At 41.8% G+C, this 25,652-nt stretch overlaps 1 protein-coding gene across 1 annotated transcript in view; it reads right to left on the bottom strand.

The window, feature by feature from the left end:
* Positions 1–250: 250 nt before the first annotated feature.
* Positions 251–25,652, bottom strand: part of adgra1a (adhesion G protein-coupled receptor A1a) — a 50,166-nt gene continuing 24,764 nt past the window's right edge. The window contains exons 2-6 of the mRNA XM_034119787.1: positions 15,023–15,150; positions 11,521–11,644; positions 2,686–2,837; positions 2,263–2,358; positions 251–2,176 (exon numbers count right to left, since the gene is read on the bottom strand). Of these exons, the coding sequence (XP_033975678.1) occupies positions 703–2,176; positions 2,263–2,358; positions 2,686–2,837; positions 11,521–11,644; positions 15,023–15,150 (1,974 nt within the window). The 3' untranslated portion in view covers positions 251–702. The remainder of the gene's footprint in view (positions 2,177–2,262; positions 2,359–2,685; positions 2,838–11,520; positions 11,645–15,022; positions 15,151–25,652) is intronic.

The following is a 25,652-nucleotide window of genomic DNA, read 5'->3' as shown; positions in this document are numbered from 1 at the left end:
CAACCCGTACTTAGTCCTTTTAAGAGTTTAGCCAATATTTTGCTGCATTGTGGATGTATTATTTTTTTTGACAACCTTTTATCGCTCCTTACTTGTCACTTATTTTAAATCTCAATATAGTTGAACCAACAGCACTTGTTTGTTAATGACTGCCGGTCAACATAGCATTTATGAGCAAGATCAACTTTCATATTCGTTAGGTTTAAGAGGTCAACGCAACCTTTGGGTCTACTCTGCTTGGGTCTGACTGTCCTCGAGTTGGTTCTGGATCAAGTATCTTAGTTTAGACAATTCATTTTTGAATCCAATTTGCATTTGTGGATGTATGAGGAATGTGGATCAACTGGCACAAACATTAAAAACGCCAACTAAATGTGTATGGGGTTCAAACTCGGGGCCTTCTTGCTGTGAACTTGCTAACTACAGAGCCACTGGGTCCCAAAGCCATACAGTACTGATTGCAACTTTAAATGGAGCAGAATAATAATTCAACATTTTTCAAACCTTTCTTGTGTTTATCTTATCCCTTGTAAAATTAAAGATAACTTTGTCATAAAGGTTGGTCAAATATCAGGATACGAGGCCTCACTGAGAAAAGGGGTCAGCTGAAGGCATTGAGAACCAAACACTTAAGGAGTAATTCAATTACAGGGCAGCTGGAAGAAGGTCTTGCAAGTGAGTACAGATACAAGTATAAGACGACTATACAGTGGTTTCATTCTTCCAAGGGCCAGTCCGTATGGTGCCTGGTCCGTCCGACCCAAACAGTCCTTCTTCCTGCAGGCTCCTGTTCCTGCCGATGGTTCCTCGCCGGCCCATAGTGCCGTGCCGAGGCAGAGTGTTTCTTGGGAAACCCTGTTCCTCTACGCAGAGATTATCCTTTTCTTTATCTCTTGTCTTTGACACACTGCTGTATGTGTCAGGGTCTTGCTGATATTGTAAGGTGAAGGGATCAGGCTTCTCACAGCAGCTTGTAGTAGAAGAGTGATCCGCTGAGCTGTACATGTGCCACTGGCAGGTGTGCACGCTGTGAGAAGGCATGAGGAGGCTGTGACAGGAAGTAATGCTGTCATGCATGTTGTGTGCATGGCTGTGACAGGAAGCTATTGAGTCTTGTACGCTGTGGCAGGAGTTTTGGCGTAACAAGCTTTGGCAGGAAGCCAGCTGCTTATCTAAGATAGGGCTGGGGCAGGGCAGCTGCAGGTCTGGGTGGGGGCTTTGGCAAACCAATGGCGATCCAGCGAGGTGGTGTGGTGCGTGAGGGCTGTCCAGGTGGGGGCTGTGCACACTCCCATCCATGCTGGTGGAAGTCAGGTGGGAGCGGTAGTCCTGAAGGCATGGACGTGGACGGTTGAAGGAGCGGGACTTTGTCCTGTCGTTAAGGCAGCTCTGAAGAGGCAGGGTGGGGCGGGGGAGCTCCTCAGAGAGCGTCTGTGGACGAGGGGAGGGTAACTGCTCAGGGAGAGGTGAGAGGGGGGCATTAACAGGACTCATGACAGCCACGCAGCACGGACCCGTGTGATTGGTTGGGGGACTATGTGAAGGTGGTGTGTGGTAGGAACTGGGCACAATATAAGGAGAGAGTAGAGGCTGCTTGCCGGAGCATGGGGAGCTCAGGTGGCAGTGAGGCTGATGGAGCTCCTGCCTCTGGTTCTGTCTGTCCCCATTCCTGTCCTCAGACTTGGACTTAGACGGGCAACATGCCCACCAGCGGTGCCACACATCATCACGTTTAGCACAGTGCTGAATTAGAAGGAAGAGTCCCAGAGTGACACAAAAAGCCCCATACAGGCAGCTGAATATCATATCCAGAAAATGTCCAAGTGATACTGCTAACGCTCCTAAAGCCCAGGTGGACAGGAACAGGAAGAGGGTGAAGGCTGTGGCCCGCAGCTGAGATTTAAACGAGTGCTCATTGACCAACACCGACACGCCTGTTGCAAATGGTGGACAATCCCCCGCAGAGACCCCCCCAGTGTCGGTGTGGCAGTGGTGGTTTGACTCGCTGGAGGATAGCTGCTGCTGCTCCTCACTCAGGAGGCGCAGCTCATACTTCTTCTCTGGGTGCCGTTTGAGCTGGATGTATGAGCACAGTAAGTACACACACACCACTAAGACCAGGAAACTCACAGGGGCATAGAAACCCCCCAAGCTTGGTTCCCATGCCATCCAGCAACTGAAAAGACACAGAGACATAAACATTTATCTTATTCTCTAAAGATTGAATGAAAACTGGATTGTTCAGAAATACTGAGCACTTACTACAAAGCGTCATCCCGGCTACCATAGTTGTCCATACCAAATGCTGCAGTAACTCCAACAATTATGAGAGGGATTCCAACACTTACAAGATAAAATCTGCAAAGAAATTATACGTTTAATCCAACACATATGTATTTGTATTTCCATTGATATGTATGGACAGCACCTAGTAGCCAAGTATTAATGTGAACTTCTGCACGTCTGCATGACACTCAAGAGTTTCATGAGGGCTGGTTGGCTTAACACACTGAATTGTCTTATAGAAATCTGCAAAACATTTTGGATCCAATGACCTGTGCATCACTGCTATAATCCTTGCAACAGAGTTTAACATCTTAAAGCTGCCTCACATCACACTATCATAAGGGTTTGTAAGGAAGGATGTTGTGCTCATAAACCAGTGCGTACTAGCTTACAGCTTACCTCAGGATAGTTGGTTTGGTGCGAGTCTGGGCCGACCCGGTCCTTTTGTGGGCCCGGAGCGGGTCTTTGGACACATCTTTACAGATGTTCCTAGCAGTAAATGTCAGCCACAGCATGGTAGACAATGATGCATAGTGGAGTACAATGCCAACCTAAGACAGATCAAATTGACAAAGAATATTAAAAGCAATATGAGATAATTCTCCAAAATAACACCCATACATTTTAACAAAGCACCAGTGTGCCTCAGTGCAACCCCACAGAGCTAAGCATGGCTGTAGACTCCTGTTTGAAAGTGATTAATACAAATAATAATACAAACTTCATCATATTATCCTATCATTCTAATCCAATTGATAAAAGTATTGTGCTGCCTAGGGAATACATTAATAAAGGGTGACACGCAACTTAAACTGCGATGCCAAACACATAGCATTTCAGTGCTCCTGTGCTATTTGCACATATATACATTAAGGAATATGCATACATATTGCACCTAACTGTCCCCTTTCTCTGCAAATGCAAAGTCACAAAAATCCATTTAACAAAGATCAGGGCTGATAGCCGCCCACAGTCACAGTGAAAATATTAACGTCTTCAGAGAGTTGGTGGGAACTAAAGCACCATAAGAGGCTTAAAGAGGCGTTTATTTTGTGATACAGTGACAAGCTGTTCATGAAACTGTCATGAAAAAGAAATGAAAATACCTTACATGGTATTTTTTTAAAGTACAACAAAGTCAATTTAGTTTTACAAAAGATTAAAAAATGATTCCTTCCTTCTCCCCGCTCTTCCCAGTCCCGGCCCGGGTGAACATTTTTACTTCTCCTCTCTCTGAATTGCCTCCGGGATGTTTGGATGGAAGGGACACTTTGGCAACCCCCTCCTGACAAGACTCTGGCTGACTTCCCCCCTCACAACGACTCATCGGCCTCAAGCGTGTTTAGGCTTTGCTACATGGATAATTGCAATCAAACATTAAAAAAAAGGGGAATTCTAGACTTTATGGGCATATTTGCAGTGTAGATGGCAGATAGGAGTTGCAAATGATGCGCAATTCATGGAGATATCAGTGGATGCAACCCATTCTGTGTGAATTTGCACCCCTCAGTGTTAAATAACATAAAAGTCAGATGTGGGCTAATACCCTTTATAATCACTTTTCTGTATATTTGAGCCTGAACACATTTTAGACATGAGCAGCCTGAAAGGAACCCAGAAAATATTATAAAGCAAGCCTCAAAAACTCTTGCTCATGATGATTTAACTTCACACTCCCATGGACACTGACGCCTCCCTCATAGACAAGGCAGAATTTCAGAAAATGTGCTTATTTAAAGTGGACCTATCATGCTATATTTGACAAATATATTGTAGGGCCATACCTATATAAAACATGTCTGTGAAGTTTTTTTTTCAAAATCCCAAACAGATCACCCATTGTAGCCATGCCTCATACTGCTCAAACCCCTCTTTTGAAGCCCTGTTAGAGAAACGCAGATTTTGGGTCCTTAGCTTGAAAAAAATAAATAACAGGAGGCGGAGCTAATGCCTGATCAGAATTCTACCGGAGATAAAGTTAAATTCGGTTGTGATATTTCGCCATCCTGTTTAAACCACGTCAAGGATTATTTCTGAAACAGTATGGAGCTCAAATGCTTTTTCTCTTGCAGGTTTATCACAAGGTGAGTTCTTTTTTTATTTCCTGCTTTTTAAACACGTGCTCTCCAGTACAGGTTAGCTCTGAGTGTTAGCGAGGCTTGCTAATCTAAACAAAGACGTCCAAAACACGTCAGGCATTGTTTCTGATAGCAACTTTCTGTGGGTCCGCCGCCGATTTGACGTCAGATCGGATGGAATCTGTATCCGCTCGTTGTACACCCGTTTTTAAAAGATTTGGGTACGGAGGAAAAGAGAGAGGGTTTTATTTTCTGACGCTGCGTGAGTTCCCCGACGCACCGGGGACACATATGTATGTATAAAAGACATCACAAAGTGCATTTTGCATGATAGGTCCCCTTTAAAGTGCTGAAGGCATTTTGTGTTTATTCATGCTATACAACATTTCTAGGGGTATAAGGGGTGCTGAATCCAAATCTGATGTATATGAAGCTCAAACATTTCCCAGAATGCCTCAAAATTGAGAAATCCAACATGGCCGCCACCGTCAGGCTGAAATCTATTTTAGTACATTACTTTTTGACTAAACAAGGTACAAACTTGAATTAAATGTGTTTTTATATGTTTTCACACATGGGGGATTTAACATACTGTACTGATTTTAGATCAAATCATACATGTATAGCGAAAAAGGTGGTCATTAGTGATAAATAAGTTGTCAGACTCAACCAGGGCTTGCTTAGAAAGTGTATTAATACAATTTTTATTTGGCCACCAAACCACAACGTAAACATGACACGATTAGGCCTACAGTGGAGCAACAGTACCGTCAACAAAGCCCTATACAGTATATGCTTTTATTTGCTCCAATACAGTAAGAACATATGGGTGGCATTTGAATGTTCAAGTCAACAACAATACAAATCATACTGAAATGGTAAAAACCTCATTCAAGTATCTCATAAAACACCACCATATATCAATGAATACAAAAATAATAATGTACAAATATATTAAAACAACAAATAAACCCAAATTATAGCTTTCAGGCCATCCAGTGTTAAGGCAATGAAGGAGTGGGCCTGTTCACACCGCCTTTTTTACATCAAACCCTACAGGAAATTGCTAAAAGGCAGGCACTTTTAAAACGCAGCGTCATCTTCAGTGTTCCGGCAGGTGTTGTCATGTTTCCTGCAGTTGCATGCCTCTATACATTCCATGTGACTCTTTCTGAATAGAATAGACATATTATGACCAGTACAAGTAAAGGTACATTGGAATACACGTTACAGTTAGTTATCCTTACACTTATTGTGTTCCTTTGCTACTTTTTTTCTCAGTTATAGGTTCACAATTATCCGGTTATGGTTTCAACAATCAGTTAACAACAAACAGTCAGCAGTATGCAGTCTGGCAGGCTGATATTCTCAACCAGTCTATCATATTTTTACAATCTTGTACACATTGATCACCATCAGCTAATCCTCTCTATACACATACCTGCAGCGGCAGCGTTGGCTGAGGCATCCCTTGGTACACCCACATGAAGTGAACTCCCTGCAGGCTTTAGGCATAGGTGGCAAAGACAGTAGCCTTGGCACTAACTGACCTTCCTTGTGCATCCATCCCATTTCATCCACTGGAGGAAGATCAGGATGTGGTAGGTGTGCTTGGTTCCAGATTGTCGATTGACAGAAACATTTCTCTGTTGATGTCACAATACCTTCTGTGAGAGGGCCCTTCCCAAGGCCAGTAAAATCGGTGTAATGTTGCTCAAACACCTGCCAGGCTGTTTTCTTTCTGTGACCACTGAACTGAGACACACTATCACAGCCAGTGATGGCATGGAAGGCAAGGAGTGTGTCCACTTGATCATCAGATAGTAACTTGCAAATGTCATGTACTGGAAAATACTTTTTCGGATCTGCAATGCCACATGGACCATGTTCAGGAACAGATTTTGATCTGCATGTTTGAATGTAGGAATGACTCTATGAATATTGGCGCTGTCGTCTTTCACCATTGCTGATACTGGAATATGCCAAGAACTTGGTCTTGCAAGTCATGGGATATCTTCCATGGATAGAACCAAGACAGTGCGAGGTTCATTTTGAGGCTGATCATGCAGTACAACAAAGTCGTATATGCCCTCAAGACGATCAGCTATTTGTTCCTTGAAGGTGTTCCTTCGGCTTAGAAATCTAGATGGTATATCTAGTTGAGCCTCATTAGCTAGTGTACAGTACCGGTCCCACACATGTACAAGATCCAGAATATCCGCTTGCTTTGCTGATTGTTCAAGTTCTTGGCAGATCCACTCTAACGGCATGTCTGTGCTCGGAAGTGACATCTCTTCCATACGTTTGGACCTACGTTCGAACTTGGTCTTGCAAGTCATGTGATATCTTCCATCTGCAGCTATTAGATCATTTACACAGGCTAGTCGCTAGTCAAACTTTGCTGCTTGTAGTATTTTGCTGCTGACTTTCGTTACTTGGATGAGATGTAGTTTTTCTTTCCGATCTTGTTGGCAAAAGATACACTGCTTCCAATCTATTGGAGGTATTTTGCTCCGTAGACTAACATTTTGCGGAGTTGTTGTGGATGCAGACGAACTTTGTTTGGTATTTTGTTTTGATTCTGCCTTCAATTTCCTTTCGATTTCACGTTTATTCATGTATTTTGCTCGGCAGTCCTTATGCCATAAGAATTGTTGAGGCGAGTCTCCTTGAAGTATCTCAGTAAGTCGATTGGTTGCATCTCGGAAATTGTCATGATGTAATTTCAACCTGAGTTGTCTTATAGTGTCAGCTGATTGGAGGCCATCCTGACTAACTGTCATGAGCTTTTGCTTATAGTCGTCCTGGCATATGATGCATAACTGTGGCTCCATTAAGCTGTCTTGGGTATGGTCTATTGCTTCAGCCATGGTTTCGGTCGCCAATTGACTAATTCAGACCTACAAGAAAGTGCCAGAATTAGTGGCATTATGAAATAAAAGTGCCATTATGTTAAGTCACATTATAAAATAAATGGGTTTTTCGGAAAGTAGCATTATGAAATAAATGTGCAATTCGGGAAAGTAGCATTATGAAATAATATTTCATAATAATTGTAGAGTGTTTATTTAATTGATTCCGGCACCTTTGGTATTCCATAAACTCTAAGACATCGATATGTATTAATTTAGCTTGCTCATTGAGCCAGAAACTAGCTGGCTAACGTTAGCTAATTAGGCTTCTTTTAGTGATCAAAAACGTTAAAATATATAGAATGCAATAATTTGAAGTACATAAAACATGTCACATCATCACAATATACACTGGGCATGACTTTACCTGTTAGCTGCTTCATGTTTCCGATCAGCCGTTTCTGAGAAGTGTGATAAAGGCTAACGTTACGCTTCTTTCAAAGATCCAAATATGCTAAAATATATAAGCTGCAATTATTTACAAATCACACATTACAATTATGTAAACAACATAAAACATGTCACATTATCACATTAAACACATTACTTTACCTCTTATCTGTCATGTTGCAGATCAGTCATTCTGAAGTTTGAAAATGCGAATGGCGAAGAGTGTGCTTGTGCGGGGGTTGGAGGGTTTTGTGGGTGGGTGGGGGGGGCAATAGTGGGGAAGGCAAAGGTTCCATCACAGCACATTTGAAACATTTAACCTCAAAACAATATACAAAGTAAGTAAAAGTAGCCTGATAATAATAATAGCTGAGTAATTATTCATAGTTAAAAACTACTATTTTTGCAATATATATGAGATCTAAGCAGTTTATTCACATTACATGTCAAATCTGAATATGGCATCAGATTGCCCATGTAGGAGAACTTACAAAAGCACATTTAATTCAAGTTTGTATCTTGTTTAGTCAAAAATATATACTTAAAGGAGAGGTGTCATGGCCATTTCCACTGATCATAATTCCATTGTTGAGGTATACTAAAATAGATTTATACTGTGCAATTTTCCAAACTCACATTGGTTTCGCATACAGCATGTCTGTAAAGTATGTGTATTCAGCAGTATTCACTCTCTCCACTAAACGGCTCGTTGGAGCTCTTGCCCCCCCCTCCCTGTGAGCCTAGTGTGCTCCGATTGGTCAGCTCGGCCACTCTGTTCTGATTAGTCAACCACCAGAGAGGCTCCGCCCATGTCTAACAGTGCTTTTTTCGGCTCGCTCTCAGCGAAACATCAGTCTTATAATGGCCTCGGTACAGCCGTATATTTTATACGCTAACTAACCGAACTGTACCTACAACTGTTGTTATAGAAGAGTAAGTTGTTTTTACCTGTAATAAACTACTACTGTTTGATGATAAATCAAATCATGGTTTGCTATATATGAATGATATGTTATAGGAGCAAATAATTCAGGGAAGAAAGGATAGGCCTACTAAGTATTTCCATCAAACTTTATTTTTAGAAATGTACAAAATGAACATGCGTAAATATACATATATACACTGTATATCAGGGGTCGGCAACCCCTGGCATGCGTGCCACCATTGGCACGCGGCACCGTAACCAGTGGCACACTAGGAATAAGTGGAATAAGTGTGCAAAATATTTAAATTTTATTTTCGGATCCTGAACGAGACCGCCGCCAGAGCGCGTCTCCCCGTTACCTGCAGAAGGAAGCCATGCACGCAACGCAGCCCCGCTCTCTTTAACTCCAGGCGACTTTCTGCCGCTTTCCTCCATAATGCAGTGCTGATATTTTCTCCACAGAGGAAAGCACTTCACAAATTGCAGTAGGCCTACCCATAAGGAGCTGTAAAAATGCCGCAGTTTTTGCGTGGCGATCGATATCGGCCGATACTCACTCTCTGCCGATCGATCGGTGCTCTCTCTTTCTCTGTGTGCGGCAAATCAAGTTCGCCAAAATGGCTTCACCAGTCTGGCAGTATTTTAAGGTGACCGAAAATGACAATAAAATAGCGGTGCAACGTGTGTGAAGCAGAAATCCTGCAGCTCCACCCGCTGTGACGGACCGGTGAGCGGAGCAAAACACACAAGAGTTAGACCTAACACACTTAGCTATTTGATCTACCTCTGGAACTAGTTATAAATATATGTATTCTTCACTGTCGGGTCACTCATTACTGGATCAGTGAGCTGCATGAGATACTGACAGGCTGTCAGGAGAGAGAGAGAGGGGGAGAGAGGAAAAGAGAGCGGTTCAGCTCATTTCTCCCGTGTTATTATCCAAAGTTAATGTAAACTTGAATAATGTAGGCTACTTCATTTGAATGTAACAATTATGTTGGTTGAATGAGCCCCATTAACTGAGTTTTAAACATTTCTTTAATTGGAAAATCCCCATAGGAGCATCCCTAATGTAAGTTGCGCTGACAGGTCCACACACTGCTTCCCCGCAGCAAGGCTCCCCCGCCCTCCTGTTGACAGTTCACGAGCGTCGAGCTCTTCACCCCCCCCCGTTGATAATTCACGATCGTCGGCACGCTGATAACATTTTTTTCAATGGCACTTCATATCAAAAAGGTTGCCGACCCCTGCTGTATATCATCCATTCCTCCCCTTATAGGCGTTTTCGGCATCTTGCCTATCGCAGCTTTGTAAGCGGCTGCCGGGGCTTTTTAGGACGAGGCATCAGAGTGGGTCATCCCGTGTGTGTGTGTTGTCCGCCAGATACGCCAGGAGTTTCCTGATCTGGCTGGACGAAATCAAATGCAAATCACAAAATATTAGAGAAACTTAGTTGTTTTAGATTCGTTAGTAGTAGTTGTGGTAGGAGTGTGTATCTATCTAATCTATCTATCTAATCAACACAGTTAGCTTGCCAGCTAATATGCTAACCTACGTTTGCTAGTTGTTCAGTGTAATATGCCAATCTACTATGAACAACAGCTAGTCTAGGCCAGTGCCATATAGATAGATCTCTCTATATGGCGCTGGTCTAGGCTAGCAAGAACATGTTTACAATTGCAATCTTATACGGGTAGTCTGCTACGTTCGGTCATTCATTGTAGCTGGCATGAAAACAATGTTTTCCCTAGCATGTCTAGCTCTAGGTAGCCTTGTTGTTTAGCTATGTAGCATACACGCTATGAACGGTGAGCTTGGTAGCTTGGTTGCATGCACGCCAGGAACGGCAACTATAATGTACTGACCGTACGGTAAATCACCCGGAGTATACTGTCTATGAGTATTTCGTGTGTGAATGCAGACATCCTCCTGCTATGAGATACATGTATGTAAGGCCATCTGCTGATATTAGAGTTGATATATGGAAACGCTAGCAACTTAGTTAGCACAGTTAGCACTGTGTCAATGGCTTAGCAGTCCGACACACGTTTACACATTTAAACAGTCGTGGTAGATACCTTGTTTGATAAATACACAAATAACAATGCAAACTTACAGGTTGTGTACCCGAATCTTCCCCTGCTCCAAACGGTCCAAACAAACTAGGAATAGCATCGTCCTTCAGTTTCAAATGCTGTGCATATCCGGCCTCAAACTGGGCAATGTTTTGGAAGCTTTCGTCTGTGAAATGCCGCGCACACAGTAACGTTCTTCGAACCTCTGAAGGAACAGTGTTAAACAGAAATTTCAACCACTGACTTCGTCGTGGTTCTTCCATCGGTAGGACAAACAGCTCAGATTTCTCCTCACATTTCAGGAAACAAGTCCTTGGCATTGGCATGACTGGATCGACTGTGAACTGAACCAGAGCTTCCAACAGTAAATGTTAGGCTGGCAGAGGGTGCGGCCAGCGCCGCTGGGTGTGGCCATAGCTCTTCCGGATTGGTCCATTTTGTTCCGGGTACCGCATGACATCATGCCGTACCCGGAAGAATCAAATGGACAGTGACGTATCTCCAACGAGGCGTTTTGGGGAGGTATTTTCTGTGTTAGAGTTTTACACAGGGTGTACTTTGAGGGTTTTGACTCTGCACACCGTTTACATGCACAAAAACCTTCATAACACACAAGGGGACGGGTGATAACCGGAAAAGCATGACACCTCTCCTTTAAAATAGATTTCAGGCTGGCGGTGGCGGCCATGTTGGATTTCACATTTTTGAGCTTCATATACAGCAGATTGGATTCTGATTTTGTGAAAATTGACCCTGTCTATCAGTGACGCCTGTAGCCCCACAGAGAGCTCAAACTGCAGCCACTGTGCTGGAAAATAACACTATGCTGAGAAAGTAGAGAAACAACAACTTACGATTTGACACACAAAAGGTAAGTTGATCTGATTGATGCCCCCGGCAAAAACTCCAAATGTCAGCCCAGTGTGAAAGACGAAGTTGAGGAGTGTGTGCCAGCCATTCCTGCTGATGCGGATCACGCTGCAAACACAGAGCTCACAGTTAAAAGGATGGACTGCATGGGATGCAGTAATAAAACCAGTAATGTTGTTAACAAGAAAGCATCATTTAGCTGTGATTAAAATATAACCAATAGAATACAGCTAAAAAAGAGCAAACTTATTACTAATATTCTGAATCACAAAAACAAAACGTATGTGAATGTACGGATAGGTTTGGGTTGGAGCAAGCCACCAGGAAGTGCACCGGACTCTGAGGAAAATATTCGATGTGGCCAAACGGCGGTACTACACTTCCGTATCAGTCGCTGGGCCCAGAAAGACTTTTCCCTATTGACTAACATTGGGAAAGAGACGTCTGTAAATCGTTGGATATTTTTTTTTTACCAAATGAACTACCCAGTATGAACATTTGTATAGCCCTTATTAAAAACATTCGGCCCTCAAGTTGTAAAATGTGCTAATAACGTTATTCTGAGAGTTATTTTCCTCTGCATTATGAACGCGGATCTAACCCACGGGACCGCGCCGCCCGGCACGTTCATGTGACGTGTTCAGTACTACATGAGTTTTACCTTTACCCATGGATGCAAAATAAGAACGGATTATATGATTATATGAATACTTTCGTGACGTTTCGCTCTCTCAAAAGTTGGGCCATTTTGTCTTCATGCGCCAATGAGCAACTCTCATAGGAATGAACAAGGCCCCGCCTCCCACGCTGTATCCAGTTCTTATTATACATCCATGGGTTAGAGTTATATGAAGGGCTAATGTCAGACATTTAAATAAAAATGTCATATAAAATCAAACTTATTTAGGAAACAAAATATCAAAATAAAAATCTAGAAAAACCTTAACACTAAGAACATTTAAAATGTTCATCTGTAAACAGCCTATTATCAACCTGAACTTAAATATGAAGGATATGCTCTTCTCAGATCAACCCAAATGCATCGCCTCAATGCCATATGTACTGAAGATTAATGGCTGGCTGTAATTGTTCTTCCTGTCCCGACCCTGCGAGACCCCTCCCTTATTTGACTTCACTGTAGGAGATGGCGATCACAATCCACTTTGTTCCATGCTTCTGTGCCTCACATGCACAGTCCAGCTGAAGCTAATGTGACATTTGAGCAGTCTTAGACACTGAGAGTGCAACACTGTGTCAAACTATTCATTGGGCTGTGTTGCTTCTTCTGTGCTGCTGAAATTATGAAATATAATCCAGACACGGCCCGTCATGCTTCATGTCTGATCTCCTGCTACATCTACTTACTTTCTTCTCAGGGTCCTGTGTTTTTACTCAGGAGTCTTTGTTTTGAACCACCGACCACCCTGGGACCTTTGTGTTTATTTTCTCCTATGAATAGTCAGCCTGTATTTCTGCAGTGTGTTGAAGAGGAGGTCATGTGACTCAGATCTGTTGGGCAATGTTTAAATTGCTCAATATACCCCTATTATATATATTATTCATATATGTTGGTCTATTCCTTACACAGCATCTTTCATAATTTAGGAATATTTGGAGTTTTTCTGTGGGTCTCAGAACTGAGGTTGTTGAATGCTGTTCAGATTGTAGAGCACCTTAAGGCAAACCTGGGATTTTTTATATTAAGCTATATAAAGAAATGTACTTGATTTAAAAGTCCAGTTTGAGTATTAGAACCATGTGTTTTAAGGCTTTTTAAACAGCATAACATTTGTATTTTGTTTACATAGCTATAAGACACGATTTTGTTAAATGTCTGAAAATAAATATATCACAAAAATGTTCTTGAACATACAGTATTGCTTTGGCAGTCGGTTTCAGGATGGTGTCATTGTGTTAAAATATTTTTATTTTAAAAAGACTTACTTTGGTCCTCTTTATCTAACATTGAAGTCATGATAAGAGGGGATCACTGCAGGGTCAGTATGGACAGGATGAGACCGCAGTATCAGGGCTCTCGGCTAACTTCTTTCACCATCCTCCCGGAACCGTCCCGAAATACAATCTAAGCCGTCCCGAAATTAATGTGGACCGTCCCGAATTTAAAATATTAGTTTTTCTACATTATCATTAGTTAAAATCATTCAAAGTGACCTTTAACATAAATAAAACATCATACAAATCATTAGATGATAATTCATCAACCTTTTTAATTGAGTAAATCAGTCAAACACATAAACAAAGGCCAAATATATTTAAAAAAAACACACAAGCGAGAAAGTTACTCTAATATTGAATCCAATCAAGTTCTATCCAATTATCAAAAACATCCAACACTCTGTCCTGAAGACAGAAGACAGAACCCAGAGTAACCACTAACCAGGATGACAGTCTGTAACACAGTCAGGAGACCTTTACAAACTGCCCCGCCCCCTCGCACACAGACGGGGGAGAGAGCTCTCTCGTCTGGATTGGAAAGATCGAAAATAAGATCGAAAATACATCATAGACGCATTTTGTAGACTTATTGCATATTAGAAACGGAGTTGGCGAAACTAAAACTGCGATATAATGTTCATGTAGCAATAATACATGACATATATGTTTTAAATGTCTCCACTACCGATAAAAAGTCAGATAACGTCGGAGCTTAACGCTACCACTGTCTTTAATAATTCCGGCCCGGGGCCCGTTTAATACCGGGGCTCGGTACCCATCCCTACATGGGGAGAGACGCAGCATATTGCTAAGGACTAAATACGATGGAGAGTTCTCATCTCAGCCTTATTACCCATAGGGGATGAAGAGGAGTTAGTAAATAAAGAGGCCGGCGCTCCAGGGTTAGGTTCTGCTGTGCGTTTTCGTGATGTAACGTAAACAATTGCAGAATTCCTCCACGGGATGCCATTGTCATTGTACATCACTCAACGCGAAATACACACACTCAGTACATAGCTAGACCCAATAATTTGCGGGCCAGGAGTTTGCGGGCACAGCTGTGTGTGTGTGTGTGTGTGTGTGTGTGTGTGTGTGTGTGTGTGTGTGTGTGTGTGTGTGTGTGTATTTCGCGGTTTGCTAAATGTTTTGTGCGTGTGTGTTTATGTTGACAAGGAGGTTTAATAACTGTGTGCTACACAAAACGTGCAGTCAGTTTCATTTTCATCGCCGTTCGTACTGTAGTAGAGTTATCAGGGTATTTTTATTTTAACTCTCGTCCCAAATTCGTCCCAAGATTATTTTTTATCCTCCCCGACCCTATTTTTTTCGGCCCCGGGACGACGGGACGTCCTTAAACTCGAGCCCTGCAGTATGCCTCAAACTAAGTGACTGAGCATGTCTAAAGGTACAGAGTTCAGAGTGCACAACAGACAATTCCCTCCTTAAATGCAGTCATGGCCTTGTGCTTGGTTGTTTGCAAGTTGTGTGAAGATTGAAAAAAACCGAGCTTTTAATAATTGTTCTTCTCACCTGTGGTGGACGATATAGGTCATGATGGAGACCAGCAGGCAGAGCAGCATGACTGCAGTGCAGGCGTACACCACCGGGTGCAGGTAGTCCCCGGGGTACGGGGGGAAGGACAGCACCCTCTTCAAATCCTGCAGCGGGACACAGGTCAACGGACACAACAGATTAATAGGATATACAGAGAGATACACGCCCTCGCTTAATAAAAACAACAATGACTGCTTTATTGTGGCCAAAAGTTATTACCAAACAGCCCAGATGGTGTTGAGTTAAGCCTGGCACGACTTGGTCACGAGGACGGTCGTGCCTTTTACTGCCTACGTTATTCGGTGCAAGGAAATAGTTTAACAAAATACACTACTTTTTCCAATGGATGGATTTATAGTTTGATTTCAAGCGCATATTTTCTGTGTGTTAATGTCAAACTAATATCGGAATTAGCTAGCCTAGCTTAGCATAAAGACTAGAAGCAGGAGGGAAGGGGCTTGCACTTTTCTGTTCAAATAAAAAATAAATACACCTACAAACTCCTCTGAAGCTCACCGATCCACATGCTGTGTCTGGTGTGGTTATGCTGTACACATTTTAAGGTGTTTACATGTATAGGTGTTTACATGTGTACAGAATACACAATGTTTGGTTTGTGTATTCTGTGTCTGGTTAGACCTAAAACTCACAGTATCTGTTTTGTCATTTTGCTATTTGATTCCACTATTACTCAATTAAAACGGTTACTCCACTCAAAACACAATTCTTCCTCTTATCACTCTATTGGCAATGAAAGGGAGCATATATTAGGAAAGAAAACAAAGTTAAATGAAATGAACGTGTATTTTAGCCCCAGAAATTAAAAATTAAAAATTGTATAGGCCTGCATGTGTTATTGGAGGAATAGTCTGCCTATAATGTTATATAGTGAATGTCATGTGTTTCGATTAAAGTTAATAGCCATGCTGTTGTTTTGAGTTGTGACTGACTGTTTTGCTGTTGTTTAATTATGTATAAGTTTATCACCCAGGTAAAGGTGGACAGTAGAGTGCACATTCACATAGACAGTATTAACATTTGTGGGCGAAACCTTTTTCAGCGGGTATAATAACAAGTGCATCGCCCTTGTTTGTGTGCTCAAAACAAAATGTGTGTGTGTCCATCACTGTGACAATGGTATTGCAAAATCAATGTTGGTGACAATTACGGGATACCGCCCATAAAAAAACATAAAGGCCTGAAATCAAACAAGCATGATCACATCAAATCTGTCTCTAATGAACACTAAAGATGATTGATATAGAAAAACCATTTACAAACATAAATCTTTGTATCTTTACCATCCATTATACATGATATGAAAGCAGCACAAGAAGATGCATGTGGTTACTTTAACAAGCCGTTGTTTACCAAGAGAGTGTTAAAGCACCTAACTGTTTTAGCATTTCTGCTGTACATGAAGTCATGTGTTCATCAGTGAGCGTCAGAGGTGTTAGGTGTATTTTTACCAGACTGTTTCACCCTTTGTGCTAAGCTAGGCTAACATGGTCCCGATTATAGCTAGAGTTTAGCACACACACATGAATAAATAGCAGTATAGCTGATAATGCTGATGCCAACATGCTGTTATATGCAAAGTGAAGCAAAGAATGCTTGTGAAATAATCATGATTCCTTTATGCAAATGCTACCCTCCCTGCTAGCAGCCAGCTCAGTGGTGCTCTCAGAATGACTCTGGAGCCTGCAGACTTGCTGCTGGAGGTCGGGCTGAGCTGCATGTTTCCAAAGCTTTGCACAATCATTCACGCTCGTTCAGTATGAGTGCATTAATAAAGTGTCCTGACGTACCAGGATAGCAACATATACTGAGTGAATGTGACCGTAAAACCCTGCTGCATTGCAGTGTAATGTAAATGTAAGATTTTATATATTTATATTGATTTCATTATTAAAGCAAAGTCTCTCAGCTTGCCAGATTTGGGCGGGAAGTCATTGCACTCCTGCTTAATGTATCAGTAGTGTTGCCTAACTGCACTGACATCACCGTCTTAGAATAACTTGGTGCACATCATTAAACATGTAAACCATGGTGAGAGGGATTACAGTGTCTCCTGAAACATGAAATTAAATTAACAAAAGGCAAATATCAGACCTTGTTCTGGAAGCTGTATTTGTTTTTATTGGATCAGTTTTTGTATGAAAACCAAACCGCATAATGAATTAAGTTGAGACATTATAAAAGCCAGTCCTATCATTATATAGTGCTGCAACAAAGGACTACTTTCAATATTTATCACAAACAGATTATTTATTGTCCCAATCCCGAGACAATGTAATTTCTCCAATAGTTTCATTAAGTCCAATGATATGTCAAATAGAAAACCAAGAAAACACACATTGACTCTTGAAAAATGTGTTCTGGGAATGATTGGCTTTTTAGCTTTAACATGGATTGAAAGGATTTCCTATAACACTGGATAAACAGTATGTTAAGCTGCTGTCTGGCGCTGTATTCAACCTACCACGCTATAAAATAGCAATGATATATTATTGTGACCAAACTTTAAAGAGTCCTCTCCTGCTGATGTTCAGGTGTATATCAGTATGTAGTGTCTCTACTTTAAAGAGTCCTCCCCTGCTGATGTTCAGGTGTATATCAGTATGTAGTGTCTCTACTTTAAAGAGTTCTCTCCTGCTGATGTTCAGGTGTATATCAGTATGTGGTGTCTCTACTTTAAAGAGTCCTCTCCTGCTGATGTTCAGGTGTATATCAGTATGTAGTGTCTCTACTTTAAAGAGTCCTCTCCTGCTGATGTGCAGGTGTATATCAGTATGTAGTGTCTCTACTTTAAAGAGTCCTCTCCTGCTGATGTTCAGGTGTATATCAGTATGTAGTGTCTCTACTTTAAAGAGTCCTCTCCTGCTAATGTTCAGGTGTATATCAGTATGTAGTGTCTCTACTTTAAAGAGTCCTCTCCTGCTGATGTTCAGGTGTATATCAGTATGTAGTGTCTCTACTTTAAAGAGTCCTCTCCTGCTGATGTTCAGGTGTATATCAGTATGTAGTGTCTCTACTTTAAAGAGTCCTCTCCTGCTGATGTTCAGGTGTATATCAGTATGTAGTGTCTCTACTTTAAAGAGTCCTCTCCTGCTGATGTTCAGGTGTATATCAGTATGTAGTGTCTCTACTTTAAAGAGTCCTCTCCTGCTGATGTTCAGGTGTATATCAGTCTGTAGTGTCTCTACTTTAAAGAGTCCTCTCCTGCTGATGTTCAGGTGTATATCAGTATGTAGTGTCTCTCCTTTAAAGAGTCCTCTCCTGCTGATGTTCAGGTGTATATCAGTATGTAGTGTCTCTACTTTAAAGAGTCCTCTCCTGCTGATGTTCAGGTGTATATCAGTATGTAGTGTCTCTACTTTAAAGAGTCCTCTCCTGCTGATGTTCAGGTGTATATCAGTATGTAGTGTCTCTACTTTAAAGAGTCCTCTCCTGCTGATGTTCAGGTGTATATCAGTATGTAGTGTCTCTACTTTAAAGAGTCCTCTCCTGCTGATGTTCAGGTGTATATCAGTATGTAGTGTCTCTACTGTGACATGTCTCCATGCTTTAATGTTCAAAAAGCTCTTTATTGTTCTCATACTGCCTGTGCTGCAGCACCTCTTTTCACCCTCTGTCTGAAACCAGAGCCCAGTCTGCTCTGACCGCTTAGAGACGTCCCGCCCCTTAGCCTATCACGTACTGTGTTGGAGCGCTAGCCAATAGAAGCGTGAGTGTTACCTAGTGATGTCACTATGTTAGGGAAGTAAACAAAGGAGACTACCTCTAGAGGGAAAATAGGGATTTAAGCCTTTGCAAACCATATTTACATGCACTAAAACCTAAAGCCCCAAAAAGCATCAAACGTCCTCTTTAAAGTTGGGTGCTCGGTTTCCTTTACCACTCTAGCCCACTATCACTTGCAAGCAGCAATATTTTCTTCAGGGTTACTGCAACAATGTCCACCCCCTTCCTACTGTGAGTGGTGAACAAATGCCCTGAAGGGCCAACAACTGAAACTGGGCTTCTATAAATGCCAAGCAGGCATGATGATGTACAGTAGCTCATTCTGACCTGTCATAGAAATATAACGGAAACACTACTGTGTGTGTGAAACATCTCTTTAATCCCAGCGAGTGCAGCTTACAAACTGTTTATGATGGAGACTCTTCCGTATGTCCGTGACCTTCCCATCCACCAATGAAAATCATCCAACTGTCTATTTGCAGTACAGTGTTTGCATATCACGTCACCTTTGACACCTTTCTTCCATCAACAGTTTGTATGGGGACACATGATGTGTGATCAACTGCAGAGACTCAGAATAAAGATACACTATGTTCCTGGTTTACTTTGCAACATTTTAATTTATATATAATCCTATGCCAATATGTGTCTGTAGTATATTTCTATATATTTCTGTAGCTTGGTGAGATTGTATATTGTAAAGTAGTCAATTTCTTCAATATTTTTATATTGTGTATTATTTAAATACTCTAGTGATATAATGTATGTCCTTTCTATTGTGCATTTTTATTTTTATTTATACTTGCTAATGTTAATTTTTTTGTATTTATTATATTTGTATCTTACTGTATCTTTTAAATATGTTTTACTTTTGTAATGCTTGACAACACTGCTGCTGTGACAAAATAATAAAACAGAATTTAACCAATCTTTTCAATTGAAAACTTGTATTGTAACTGTGCTTGGTTACAGGCATAGTGACATGAACACAAAGCCACTGTCCCAAGCAAAAGTTTTCAACTGTGCTACAAATGTGGTGAAATCTTTGGTTGTCAATTTATATTGGGGGGACATAACATGAGGCTGATATTAATTTACAAATGTCTCTCTCTATGTACACTTTATGTCAAAAGAAACATTAAAGGGGACCTATCATGCAAAATGCACTTTTGTACGTCTTTTATACATGAATATGTGTCCCCGGTGTGTCAGGGAACTCACCAAGTGTCAGAAAACACAACCCTCTCTATTTTCCTCCATACCCAAATCTCTAAAAAAAGGGGCTGCAACGGATCTGATACAGACTGATCCAGATTTGAACACTTCTATGACGTCACAGAAGTGGCACTACGGCTATTGGGCCAACTCTCCACCTATCAGGGGAATGTGGGGTTGGGCCACGGCCGGCCATTGCCGCTCGAAAGCGCTGGAGACGCTGTAGTACATATGCCAGGCCTGTAAGTGGCGCTGTAGTCTGCCACAAAAGCAGCGAAGAAGACTTCCCGCGCATGGTTGCCATGGTTACCCTTCTGTTTATTCTCCGCTGTGGCTTTTTTTCTCCCTCCCCGAGGCAAGCGTTTGCTCCCGCTGCTTTAATTCAATGCAATCCCTCCCCGTCGAGGCAAGCACTGTAATTCTCTCCGGTTAGTCCACCAGCAGATGACAAACACCCACCTCTCCGCCTCTTCCAAGGAACGAGTCGACCGTGCGGCAGAGTTTCAGTTTTCTTTCGCCGGTCAAGATGTCCGTTAAAGTTTAAATCTTCCGGACAAAATTAGAAAAGTGCCGGTCAAAGGTCTTCTTTGTTATTTATTGAGCTTTAAAGGAGAGGTGTCATGCTTTTCCGGTTATTACCCGTCCCCTTGTGTGTTATGAAGGTTTTTATGCATGTAAACGGTGTGCAGAGTCAAAACCCTCAAAGTACACCCTGTAGCGAGTCAAACTCCCTTGTCTCGTTGGAGATACGTCACTGTCCATTTGATTCTTCCGGGTACGGCATGATGTCATGCGGTACCCGGAACAAAATGGACCAATCCGGAAGAGCTATGGCCACACCCTGCGGCGCTGGCCGCACCCTCTGCCAGCCTAACATTTACTGTTGGAAGCTCTGGTTCAGTTCACAATCGATCCAGTCATGCCAATGCCAAGGACCTGTTTCCTGAAATGTGAGGGGAAATCTGAGCTGTTTGTCCTACCGACGGAAGAACCACGACGAAGTCAGTGGTTGACATTTATTTTTAACACTGTTCCTTCAGAGGTTCGAAGAACGTTACTGTGTGCGCGGCATTTCACAGACGAAAGCTTCCAAAACATTGCCCAGTTTGAGGCCGGATATGCACAGCATTTGAAACTGAAGGACGATGCTATTCCTAGTTTGTTTGGACCGTTTGGAGCAGGGGAAGATTCGGGTACACAACCTGTAAGTTTGCATTGTTATTTGTGTATTTATCAAACAAGGTATCTACCACGACTGTTTAAATGTGTAAACGTGTTTCGGACTGCTAAGCCATTGACACAGTGCTAACTGGGCTAACTAAGTTGCTAGCGTTTCCATATATCAACTCTAATATCAGCAGATGGCCTTACATACATGTATCTCATAGCAGGAGAATGTCTGCATTCACACACGAAATACTCATAGACAGTATACTCCGGGTGATTTACCGTACGGTCAGTACATTATAGTTGGCGTTCCTGGCGTGTATGCTACCAAGCCACCGTTCATAGCGTGTATGCTACATAGCTAAACAACAAGGCTACCTAGAGCTAGACATGCTAGGGAAAACATTGTTTTCATGCAAGCTACAATGAATGACCGAACGTAGCAGACTACCCGTATAAGATTGCAATTGTAAACATGTTCTTGCTAGCCTAGACCAGCGCCATATAGAGAGATCTATCTATATGGCGCTGGCCTAGACTAGCTGTTGTTCATAGTAGATTGGCATATTACACTGAACAACTAGCAAACGTAGGTTAGCATATTAGCTGGCAAGCTAACTGTGTTGATTAGATAGATTAGATAGATACACACTCCTACCACAACTACTACTAACGAATCTAAAACAACTAAGTTTCTCTAATATTTTGTGATTTGCATTTGATTTCGTCCAGCCAGATCAGAACTCCTGGCGTATCTGGCGGACAACACACACACGGGATGACCCACTCTGATGCCTCGTCCTAAAAAGCCCCGGCAGCCGCTTACAAAGCTGCGATAGGCAAGATGCCGAAAACGCCTATAAGGGGAGGAATGGATGATATACAGTGTATATATGTAATATTTACGCATGTTCATTTTGTACATTTCTAAAAATAAAGTTTGATGGAAATACTTAGTAGGCCTATCCTTTCTTCCCTGAATTATTTGCTCCTATAACATATCATTCATATATAGCAAACCATGATTTGATTTCTCATCAAACAGTAGTAGTTTATTACAGGTAAAAATAACTTACTCTTCTATAACAACAGTTGTAGGTACAGTTCGGTTAGTTAGCGTATAAAATATACAGCTGTACCGAGGCCATTATAAGACTGTTGTTCCGCTGAGAGCGAGCCGAAAAAAGCACTGTTAGACATGGGCGGAGCCTCTCTGGTGGTTGACTAATCAGAACAGAGTGGCCGAGCTGACCAATCGGAGCACACTAGGCTCACAGGGAGGGGGGGGGCAAGAGCTCCAACGAGCCGTTTAGTGGAGAGAGTGAATACTGCTGAATACACATACTTTACAGAGATGCTGTATGCGAAACCAATGTGAGTTTGGAAAATTGCACAGTATAAATCTATTTTAGTATACCTCAACAATGGAATTATGATCAGTGGAAATGGCCATGACACCTCTCCTTTAAAACAAATGAATAACGACTCTATATAATAATATAATAAAACACGGAGGACGGAGATCTATTTTTCTCCCCCTCTTGACTTGATCAGAGCGGCTCCTCTCTCCTGCAGGGGGGCGTGGTCAGCTGCAGCTCACAGAATCAGCCCCCTGCAAAAACAGTGCTGGAGAACAGCAAATAGAGCGAAATGAGGCATGGCTAAAATGCATGATCTGTTTGGTATTTTGAAAACAGAAACGTATAAATATTAGGGCTGTCAGTCGATTAAAATATTTAATCGCGATTAATCGCAAATTAATCGCACATTTTGTATCTGTTCTAAAAGTTTTTAATACTCTTATCAACATATGAGTGGACAAATATGCTTTATATGTTTGTTTATTATCATTTGAACAATGACAAATATTCTCATGAATATTAAACACAACAACCGAATATTTGTAATGTTCAGACATTACAAATATTCGCCTGAATTCAACCTGGAACCTCTCTCATACAATAATACAATACAAAGTGTGTGTGTGTGTGTGTGTGTGTGTGTGTGTGTGTGTGTGTGTGTGTGTGTGTGTGTGTGTGTGTGTGTGTGTGTGTGTGTGTGTGTGTGTGTGTGTGTGTGTGTGTGTGTGTGTGTGTGTGTGTGAATGTGGAGACACTGTGATGGATCGTTGGAGCTATGTGCAGCTCAAGGCATATATGCTCGAACGGGAGCTGCCTGGACGCTGCAATCATGTTGCACTATGCACGTGCTGAGTGTGCTGACTTTTCGTACAATGTCCCACTGTCTGGCTACCTGCATAAAGTCAAGTGCTCGGCGCAGTTGTCGGCGAAATGTCGCTCCTCTGTTTTCATTGAAACAGCTCCTTATATCCGTTAGCGCAGCTAGCTAGCACCAGATGCTAACAACAACAACAACACGTAAGGTGTGCCTTGCTCGCCCCACACATACACACACCCTCCCGGTCCTCCCGATGGCCAGTCCGGGCCTGCCGGTGAGCGTGGAAGTGTGGTCTGCCACAAGCGGGCTGTCAGCATCAGCTTGTAGATGGTATTTTAAACTCGATGCGCTCTGAAACTACGGGGCGGGGCGGCCGAGGACAAAAAATACACATGCGTTAATCGCGTTAAAATAATTAGTGGCGTTAATTTTTTTTTGCGTTAACGCATTATTAACGCGTTAACTTGACAGCCCTAATAAATATACCTTATATAGGTATGGCCCTACAATATATCATTTAAATATAGCATGATAGGTTCACTTTAAGCCAATAAACAAATCCATGAGAGTCTCAGTAAACACATCGGCTGAAACGTGAATCAGTGCGCTGCCTTGCTATCATTTATCCGATGGCTTGTCTGTGGAGGCAGCAGTGTGTGGGAGGGTTAGAGAAAGTGATTCATGTACAGTAAGTGATGTGCTTCTCCTGGACAGCTCTAGCTTTCACTCTGTGTTAAAAGGCAAAACGTGCCTTCAAACAACAGTTAGGCCTTCTTCCTCTCCCACTGGAGCACAGCCCTGCATGTGCATAATTCAAGCTGAACATTCCTGTGGAGGCAGGAATCAAGAGCTAACTTGGCTCCGTCTTTAAGACAGCGTCAACTCGCTTTTCCTTTGTGTTCCGAGGCCTTGTATTTTAGAGACACTGTCATGTCTTCCCCCTCTCATCTCTCTCTCTCCGGGACAGCATGCTCTCTCATCACGCTCCACTGAACAACCCATCTATTAGACAGAGCATGACTGATTAAATCCTTTGCAGATCCCATAAAATGAAAAAATACAGGCATGCACATGCAGCAGCAGAGATCTGTGCACACTACGCTCCACTTCCTTCAGATGACCGACCACGAGCTGTGTCACGAGCTAAGATTTAGTATTTAGGCTTCTTTTGTTCTGCCCCTGCCCTCCTAACATGCTCATAGTGACAGCAGGTACAATGTTTACCAAATTGACCATCTTAGTTAAGCATGTTAGCAAACTAGCATTGCTACAGCAGAGGCTGACAGATATGTCAGTATTAGTTTTGGATGTATTTGGTCCACAGTCCACACTACTAAAATTACTAAAATAATTGGATTTGTGATGGCGCTAGTGGAAAAATCTGAGGATCACTTAAGTTATAACAATTAATGGTAAAAGTACCATGAAGGTCTATATGAACTTGTTTTACAATCCATAGTGATTGTCAAATCATTAAAGTGAAAGCAGTAAACGCTGAAATATCCTGACTTCCAGTTCATAGGCTTGGTTGAGCACCAAAACATTTCATTCTATACTTCTCATGATGCAACTCCATAAAGTATTTCAATAGACCCTCCCTTCCTGCTATTTGTCGAAACATCTGTAATGCACGCTTTCTGTTCAAAATGTCAAACTGTAATAAAAACATGTAAGTCTACAGGAGACACCATAGAAGGGTTTTGATTGATGAACACTTCTTTCGATACTTTATCTTGAGGCCGTGTTTTGTGTGGAGCCTGTTATATGCATTTTATTATAACATACGTTTATAGTTACAATATACTAAACTGCAAAGACAGGGGCGTCAGTGTAGGCCCGTGTGTGGACAGGCCGTTACTGTCGATTGATTTGACAGTGATATCTGCACTACTCATCAACTAAAAAACACCAGATTATCCTTGTTAATTACACAACATTGATTGGTTTAAATTGTGTGCAATGCTTTTGTATTTTTCCCCTTCGATTCGGAGAAACAAATATTTTTTCGGAGTTTAGGATGGCAGAAGACACTACACTACCCAGAATCCCCAGCTATCGCTTAGGACTACTCTGTTTGACAAACCCCGTGATTAGTTCTCAAGCTCTGTGATTGGTTGACCTCCAACTGCATTCCATATGAAAAAAAACGTTTCGTAAAAGATCAAATCATACTTTATTCAGCAATGCTTGCTTTACTCTTTGAAAGTCATCACATGAATGCATTGTAATAAATGGTTTGGCTGCATTAAATATTACACATCTGTCGTAGTTCTTTATTTATCTACAGAGATCGGGCTCAGAA

This window comes from Trematomus bernacchii, unplaced genomic scaffold, assembly GCF_902827165.1.
Source record: "Trematomus bernacchii unplaced genomic scaffold, fTreBer1.1, whole genome shotgun sequence".
Lineage (NCBI taxonomy): Eukaryota > Metazoa > Chordata > Actinopteri > Perciformes > Nototheniidae > Trematomus > Trematomus bernacchii.
Note: the sequence above shows the minus strand (reverse complement) of the source record. Positions and strands in the feature narration are given on the sequence as shown.